General features: G+C 37.6%; 1 protein-coding gene across 1 annotated transcript in view; it reads left to right on the forward strand.

Moving 5' to 3' along the window:
• The window catches only part of PDSS2 (prenyl (decaprenyl) diphosphate synthase, subunit 2), a 130,434-nt gene that overhangs the window by 81,695 nt on the left and 39,397 nt on the right, over positions 1-9,342 (forward strand). Inside the window, exon 4 of the mRNA XM_009327934.1 lies at positions 2,434-2,632. Coding sequence (XP_009326209.1) covers positions 2,434-2,632 — 199 coding nt within the window. The remainder of the gene's footprint in view (positions 1-2,433; positions 2,633-9,342) is intronic.

Genomic DNA, 9,342 nt, shown 5'->3' on the forward strand with positions numbered 1-9,342 from the left:
TCAGAACTGGATGCAGATTATCTGCCTAATATGGTTCTCGTTAGCACAAATAATATGAATACCGTTTGGAGAACAAACGGATTACAGAAAAAGAAATTAAAACATCCAGATCCCCAGCATTTGGAAAGCATGACACTGATGTATTTGTGTAACCTTTTCATGAAGAGCGACGCTGAAGTCAAAGAGGGGATTTTGATTTCCTTCATTAAAAGCTTATTAAATGAAGAAATAGGACAGTCGTTGTTTTGCTTCAATAGTTGGGGGTCACAGAGGCGGGCCTGATCTCCTCAGGATATTAATGCCTGCTTTCAGCTGGGGGAAATGAGCCGTCGCTTGAGTTAGCTGCAGCTTTATGTGCTCGTCACGAGGGATCCCCATATGTCCTGGGATCTGCGGCAGTCGGAAATGGCAGAGCTCGGCAGCAGGGAGCAGAGGGCTCTCATTGCTATTCATAACAGGTAGCTCGGCTCAATCTGCCCAGAGCAAGTCTGTTTAATGTTGATCAGCTGTCCATCTGATAAACCGAATTGATATGGACATTTCCTCCAAGGGCTGCCCTGACAATGACAGCAGGAGCATCGGGATGTCTTGTTAGTCTTTTTCTCCGAGCTTGAAATTTTATTAACCCTTTGTTAGAGCCGAGCCAAGCGTGATTACAATACTGCGGCTGTAGGTTGTGTGAGTTTCTCCCTCGCCTCTTTGAAAAACAGCATCAACCTTCAATTTCGTTGTCTACATGGAGAATGGCTAGCTGTTTTGTTTTCAGGTTGTTCTTCTCTGCATGGAGCAAAAACTGTGAATTATAAAGGCAGCTTTTAAAACAGCTTAGTTTTTGTGTGTGTGACAAAATACGTTGGGAACCTCTGTTTATCCTCTCCCCCCAGCTCGTCTATCTTTTGCATGCCCGCCTGGGCTGTTCTACTAGCTCTTCTCTCTTGCTAATTGGCACGGATCACTGGCCTGAAACAGTTGCTGCTGGGGCTCTCCGCAGGTCAGATATATTTGGGGCAGAAGGTTACTTTAGATTAATATCGTTTGGGACGGTTGCAACACATCTGCACTGTCCAGAGGAAACAGTATTAACGTGCTTGGTACTGTGCCGGTACTGGGGCATAATCTAACCTGAGCATGTATCAGCCGGTATATGCATATGTGAAGGCATGGAGCAGTTGGTTACTCAGTGAATCAGTGCTTGGCCACTTTTGAATAGGCACAGGGGTCATAACGTGCCTTTGTACTAGGTTGCAATTTAATTTGAACTTTAAGGCCTTTTACTCATCTGTCTAGCTGAGGGCATGCATCACGTTTTTGCTCATACGTGAAGGAAGTCTCCATGACATAAAGGGAACTGCTTGAGTCAGAAAAGATGTGAATGTGCTGAAGATTTTCTAAGAGGGGAGCCTGTGTGTATCTGGGCTTGCAGCGTTAAGAGAATGCTCCAGTGCATTGCTCCGTTCCCCCCTCCCCTTGTCTCTGCTCAGTTATTATGTCTGTTCATCGCCCTGTTGTAGTTCTGAGCTAAGGTGACATCTCTGGGCTCCTTGGAGTGACAGTCACTAACTATCGGGGGCTACAGGGTTGAATTGCGGGAGGAGAGGAGGAGCGGGCTGTGCTAATGACTTTTTTTCATGCCTTTTCCAAAAAATGAAAATAAATGGAGGGCAAGCCTCTGTGGGATAACCTCTGTGGCAAGCCTCTCACAGGGATTTGAAACCCCTAAATTCAGAATGTAGCACACTGTGTGTTGGAATAAGAAGTGATTTGTAAACCTATCCAAATAAAATTGGGTCTGCCTCTTTGCTGGACAATCACCTTTGCTTCTTCTGACTAAAACAACCAGTGACATATCGTTAGTACAGAGTTTTAAAATGTTCAGCTGTTTTTCCTCTCCCCCCTACGCCCTTCCCCCTTGGTATTATTGAACTGCAAGGTATCCTGTTATTAATTTAACTCTAATTTGAGCAGTCATTGACTGCAGCATTCTTACGGTGTTCAGATTGGCTTGCTCGCGACTCCCCTGCTGATACGTCCTTTGTTCCTTCCCATCAGTACTTTCTGCTTGGCATTTTCTTCATGTCAGTGTCCCTCAAGCTTCTAGAAGACAAAACAAAAAAAGAAAGCACCATGAGGACTATATTGATTACTTAGATTTTTTATTTTTTTTTCCGAAAGAATTCAAACAAAGAACAGCGTTCCTCCAAATGGAACCTGTGGTACCTGCAGCTTACCTGGAAATACTTAAGGGCCTGATGAGATACTTCTCTCTGCTTAACACTTCCCGGTTGTGGCTTCTAGAAGTAAATAGACGAGCTACATTATAAATAATAAAGTATCTGTTTACTTCACAGCGTGACCTGTGGGTTTTTTTTTCCTTAAGAATCTATATCTTTAATCATGGCATCAAAAGTAATTGTACTTTTTCTTTGCTTTCAGTCAACGAAGTCTGGCCGAGATTACGGAACTGATCCACACTGCCTTTCTGGTGCATCGTGGCATAGTAAATATTGGTGAGCTCAAGTCATGCAACGGCCCGCTGAAGGATATGCAGTTTGGAAATAAAATGGCTATTTTGAGTGGAGATTTTCTTCTAGCAAATGCTTGCACAAGCCTTGCACAGTTGCAGAATACCAAGGTAAAAAGAAAAAAATTCTTCTACTGCCAGAGCAAATAACTATAAGTGAGTTTTCCGAAAGAGAGGTCCTTTAAAAAATCAGCAGTTATGATATGTATGTATGTGTGGAGCACCCTTTAAAAATAGGCATCCTTACGTTCTAGCTGTAGCTGGATTGACAGGCTGCTGCTGTTGCGAACATGTTTACCGCTGTCCTATAGAATTACTGTGGTGAGGCCTTTAGTATACATTCTGAAGCAGTGTAGCCATAGGTAGTAATGGATGAGTGGTTAATTTGGTGACTTTAACGTATATGCAGTGGCATCCTCATGACATGTCGGAGTACAATACCTCTGGCAGACTGCCAGCTGAAGGCGTTTGGTTTGTTATTTTGTTTTACCTTGTGCTTTGTGAAAAGTTTGTCTGTCTTAGGGAATTCTTGGGGGAAAAGGGTTCATTTCTTTGTCTACACAGTGCTCAGGTGACTTTTTACTCGTAATGAAATTGTTTTGTTAGGCATTTGGTCTCCCCTGAGTATTGGATTGCCCTATTAACGTGGATGTACTGGCTTCTAAAGGGCAGCTGTAATCCAGCTGCTCAGCCAAACTGTTTGAAACTTTACAGGGAAATGTTTTTCATGACAAATGAATTGTATGTATGTATGATCTTAGACAATGAGACTGATAGAGACCTTAAGAGATCATCTCTGTAGTCAGTTCTTCTTTTCCTCAGACAGGATCAGCTACACCAAATCATTCTTGACACGTGTTGTCTAGCTTGTTCTTAAAACCTCTCATGGTGGAGAGAGATTCCTGGGCATCCTTGTGCCAGTCTAGTGTAACACCTAACTACGTGTGTGGCTGAAGAGCTTAGTGTGCCATTCCAGTGGAAACAGAGAACGATTCTTCTTTGCAGGGGTACTTTTTGTATGTCTGAAGATTGCTGCCATATCGTAATGTAAAATAAATGTTTGTCATGCATGCAATTGTCAATAATCAACATAGTTTTAATCCTGAGCTTAAGGAGTTTATTGTTTTTAGATTCTCATGCTAAAGCTCCTCATGATGGTAGTTGAGTATTTCTGTACTGCTTTGATCATAAGCGTGACAGTTTCTCTCAAAAGTGGTGTCATTTTGTAACACAGAGCTGAGATTCAGGAGAAGAGACAGAAAATTAGATGCCAATCTGCTGGAATAGTGGGTTAAGCCATTATGGTGATAACTGGTAGCAAGTATTAAAAAAGTTTTAAATGGTGCAAAATTTTAGTCATACCATAACCAAAATGGGGTATAATTGATTTTACTAATTGTTGATTTGTATCCGTTCTTTTTTTAGTACTTAGTAAGATTCTCAAGACAGACCAAAGGATTTAACCCTACATCAATTTTTTGTTTCAGCATAAGAGGAAACTTTTATAAAATGTAGCACCTATTACTTTGCATTTAGTACATCATTAAGTATTGCAGCAGCAATGTATAATCCCTGAAGGCTTCCCAGGAAACAAGTCTACAGTAAAATGAAGCACAAGTGCAAAGAAATACTTTTTTTTTTTTTTTTTTAAGCAATCATTATACTGCATGTCGGAAAATTCTGCCAAAACATTTTAGCACTTTTTTTCATTTTTCTGACATCTAAATACTTTCATAGCTTCTACATACGATAAGTGGGATGCCATTATGGAAACTGATTGACTTAGTAAATTATTCTTTTTCATACGTCTAACCCTACTAGCGAAGTTAGAAAAATTGAAGTACAAGCTATAGAAATCTCTTGACAGGTGCAATGATTTAAACATACTGTATTTATTCTTTTGTAAATGATGAATTTTCAAATCTGGCATCTGTTTTTCAGCAGTGTGAAATAACTGTGACTTTTTTCCTTCATAATGTTTTGTTTTCTTTGATGTACAAAGTAAAAATCACAGTACCGCGCTTTTGCTGGCATTTATTTGGTAGCTCAGCAAATTGGCTAATGAAATGAGCAGCGTTGTATTGTACATGGTACTGACCATGCTAGGCTATAACCTCTATAGACGTGCATAGCTGTTGTATAGAGCGGAATTTAAACTAAAGGGGTTTTTAACATTAACTGAAACCACTGCTACCAAGGTAATTTTATTGTGCTGTTAAACTCTCGTCTAAGCTTGTGTATGATGCATTTATCTCTGTGCTTCTCTCGGGGCTGACAGTTAGATGTGAAATTCTGTAGTCGTAATGAAATGCAGAGCTATTTTATAATTGCCAAGGGTAAAATTAGCAAAGTCAATTATTTTCCCTTAGGCTTTTCCCTGTAGATATTAAAAGGCTGCAAGGTAATTGCCTTAGGTAACACTTTGATTTTTAAATAACATTAAATATAGGAATTGTTGTTGTTAATTCATAGTAATTTTCCTCTTCTTGCTACTGTTGTGGAATATAACTGTAATGTCGTTAACAAGATTCAAGGCTCAGGGTTTGTGTTTTTGGCGGTTTCTTTTAAACGAGTGCTGATACTTCTCGTATGTTTGCTAAAGTTATGCTAAAGAAGCGGTTGGGGGGTGTTTTGGTTTTTTTTAATAAAAAGGTACAAGGACTCAAGATTTCTTGAAATGTCAGTTAGGAAGTCTCCTGTAGGATAAATTCTGCTGTTGTGCTATTATAAAGTCATCTAAAATTTTGGGGTTTGAACACACATCATAATTCAGAAGAAAGCATTCACATTTTCTACTTTGTGAAATCAATTTTTTCTTCAAAAAACTTTTACGACTACAAAGAATTAGATTGATCAGATCACGTGTATTTACAATTCTTTTGTACGTTCATGTTAACTTTTTGATCACCCTATATAAACTATCCTTTTTTTTGGTCTACTTTGTATTTTGGATGGTGGCTTTTCTTGGCCTGCTGATTATGTTGTGGACTGAAGATAATATGGATATAACTTTGCTTCAGAACTGCATCCTGTAGTAGATTGGACATTGCTAATCCATGGATTTTCGAACAGAATTGAGCCCCAGGAGGAATTGGGTTGGGATCTTTTAGTAGCTGGTATATCAGCAGTGGGTATAGGAATGGTGAACCTTTGACAAGGAAGGGCATGGTTGGTTTTTGCTACTTAAATAACAACACAGTAATGCCTGGTAATGTGCTGATTTATTGGATTGGGGTGTGTTTATATGGGCTGATGGGGTTATTTTGATAGGTTTTCTCATTTTGGGGTTGCAGTGTTTTGATACTAGGATTGTGATAAGATATTTGTAAAAAGTCATCATAAACATGTAGATGTGGGAGAGAGGGAAAAGTAAATGATGTTTGCCTAACAAAATAAGGTACCTTCCAACTATCTTGTGGGGTATGTGACCATATACAGTTTTAAATAAATATGTGAATAAATTATTAAGAAGTGTAAAAGGATATATTTAGGGGTTGGTTCTTTGTTGCCATCTGAAGTTAATATATCTTTAACATTTGTTAGCTCACTTTGCCTAGCCAAGGGTGTGAGGATGAAACTGCTAACAGCAAGTTTTGTTGCATGGAGGTGCTTCTTTGACTCTGGTAGCAAAAAGTGTTAGTTTTGTCTTTTATTTCTGCTTAAGTAATCTTCACTTCTTGTAATATTTTTTTAGGGTGGCGTTCAGATGCAAACATAGCAAAAGTAACAAGCATTAATTGGCATTTTTGTCACCTGTCAGCCAGATATGTGATATGGACATTTTAACACAAGTGATGGGTGAATATTGACTGCGATATTATCAAATAATGTGCTTTTTCAGGGTATATCACAGATAAGTTGGAAGAAACCTGTTGCAGCATTAAAGCTGGAGCTTCCTAGAGCATCTGAATCATCAGTTGTCTTATGAAACTATGGAGAGGGTGCATAAAAGATGTAATTGTGACCAGTTTTGATCATCCCACACTCAGAAGACAGTGATACATAAAACTTCAGAAGGATGAAATGATGCATTTTAGTGCAATGCCTACAGTAATGTGCTGATGACTAAAGAAAATGATAAAATAATCTGTAAATTCATTGCTTGCAACTCCATAAACTGATAGGAAGGCATCCCTTTGTATTTAAAAAAAAACCCACAAACCAACCAACCAACCAAAACCAAACCACCAAAAAACAACATATCCAAAACAAAAAATAACCCCCCCCCAAAAAGGAAAAAAAAAGCCTAGCCCAAAAACCTGAAATACATGTAATGGTAGTGTTCTCTGTAGTTCTTACTGAAATCTTAAGAATGACTCTATTTTTCCCACTATAATTCAGGGAGCTCTTGTTGGAATGATTAAACTGTTCACAGAAGCACTTCAAAATCTACAGCCTGAAAGCTTGGAATTGAATTTAAGAATCTTGTCTGTCAATGCAGAGCTCTGCCAGAAAACCACATTATAGAGCATTGTTTTATTAAGCATTATTTGTTTATAAATAAACAGTAGCACAGATGTAGTACTTATATAGTGGATGCATTTCCTTATGTTAAGTTTATGTATTCCTAAAGGCATAAACGTGTTGTCGACAAAATAGGCCTTGTGTTTGCATAAACATCAACAAGTTACTCATGTAAGTCTTCCTAAGTCTTCCTATTGCAACAATCTGAATGTACACTGTGCTTCATAAAAGAACTGCTTATCTTGAACTATGGTTTCTACTTCTGTAGCATCAGTTGTGGTGATCCTGTGGGGAAGGCTCAGTTTTGAACATCAGCGACTTGGTTCCTTGCTGACCAGTGAAGGATATGGAGAGTATTCCCTTTCTGGAATTATGCCAGTTGTTCTTAAGATGTAAATTGATATTTTTGAGAATTGACAAACAAGTCAGCTAGAATCTACACTTATAATTTTTAAATGTCTTTTAAGAAAGGTAGTACTTGTGTCAGGCTTTTTCTTTTTCTGAATGATGTCCAGAGAAGAACACAAAATTTTCAGAAAATATTTTAAGTATTAAAACAGTGAAAAATCATGGATTGGCTAAAGAAATGATTCCGAGGATCAGTGGCAGTTTTCTGGTCCTCTCTTCAAAACTGAAAACTTATTCTAAAGAACATGAAGTGCATACCATCAAGAATCCTGTAAGAAATATCCTTTTTAAAAGGAAATGTTTTGTTGCGTATGTGAAGGCAGCCATTAGCAACCACTGACTTGTAATAGGTCCAAATTACTGTCCCTCAGAACAGCACTTTTCATTTTGTTTGAGGTGAGTAGAAAGTGGTTCTTGGTAAATGTAGTTGTGAGATGAGTTATTTTCAGAGCAGTGAAAGTTATTTTGAAAGACCTATTCTTCATTGTTTTCTCGTGTGGAAAATCTTAACCATAAATACACGCTAAGTATATTTACATTATATTTTACGTAAAATAAACAAAGACCCTTAATGTGAATTTTCCTTCTGAGATTCAGTAGCTGTATTGATCAGAGAAGGCAGGACGAAAAAATCACAGAGGAAAGGTGAGAACCAGAAGTAATGTGTTTGCTCCCAAATACAGTGTTAATATAGAAAACTGAAGCTGATGATAAAACCATTTTCAAATTGTGTATATATTTTTAATTATTCTTAACTCTTCACCTCTGCTCACTTATTTACTTCCTTTTTCTTCCCTGATACAAGTTGCTGTTAGAGATGAGTACCTTGAAAATTATCAGCTAACAGATCAGTTAGGTGACACTGGGGCATGAATTTGGTAAGAAACAGAGATCAGATTGGATTAAAAGACCCAGGTTATAAAGTTTGATAGTGAAGTTGAGTTCTTGAGAGAAAAAAAAAAAGAAAAACAACCTCCACAATTTTTTCTAGAGAGCAGGATAAAGAGCTCTTCTGAAGTCCATTATCATCTCTGTCTTGCTGTACCTTCCCCTGAGGCACTGTTTGATGGTGGTGTACTGGACTAGATAGGGAGTAGGATGGTATCTACATTGCTAAGTATTTTTGTTCTAATTTAGTATTTTAGAGTGCCACGAGGGTGTGTCTCAAAACCAGACACTAGTGAAAAATATAGGTAAGTTTAAAGAGCTCTGAACTGATTTATGGAAAAGTACTTAAGGAACACTGTTTTATCTGGGAAATGGGGGAGAAGAAAACCAAGGAAGAATTGTAATGTTTTTGAACCTTTAACCTAATATGGGATGTCAAAAGGCAACACAGCCATCATGATTGCATTACTACAGAATAAAACTCTTCTTTGGGCAACCCTAAATAAGCAATTCTGTATCTTAAAATATTGAGATATGTACTCAATATTGGCATACAACTTAGCATAGATTTTATTGGAGAATGCAAACACACTTTCAGTACTGAGAAATACATCGTTATGATTCATATGTAATTATGAATCAATTCTTAAGAAAACTGTTATTTGTTTTAATAATTATTTTTAGGGTGCACCAAAACTTACTAATTTGCATCCACTTCTGAGAGGTAAATTTGGTTTTATTTTACCTTAAAGTAAAACATAAGAGATTGTAATTCAAACAAACTTTATGTCCGTTTAATGGACGTGTATTGTTTTTTCTGCCCAATGTTCTCAAAGACTAGATTTTTAAGAAGAAGATTTCTTTACTAAAGTTTTGTTGACAGTCGTGAAGTTCCTTTGGTAGCAAAAAGGCACTCTTTGTAATAGTTGATGAAAGTATTTAAGCATTAGGGAAGAAAAAAATCCTGTATGTTAGAGATAAAAGATGAAAATCTATCGGAATCAGTACTTGCTAATCAAATTTTTCCCAAGCTACTGCCTTAAAACTTTTGTCTAGCATTC

The sequence above is a fragment of the Pygoscelis adeliae genome, unplaced genomic scaffold (genome assembly GCF_000699105.1).
Source record: "Pygoscelis adeliae isolate BGI_AS28 unplaced genomic scaffold, ASM69910v1 Scaffold76, whole genome shotgun sequence".
In the NCBI taxonomy this organism is placed as follows: domain Eukaryota; kingdom Metazoa; phylum Chordata; class Aves; order Sphenisciformes; family Spheniscidae; genus Pygoscelis; species Pygoscelis adeliae.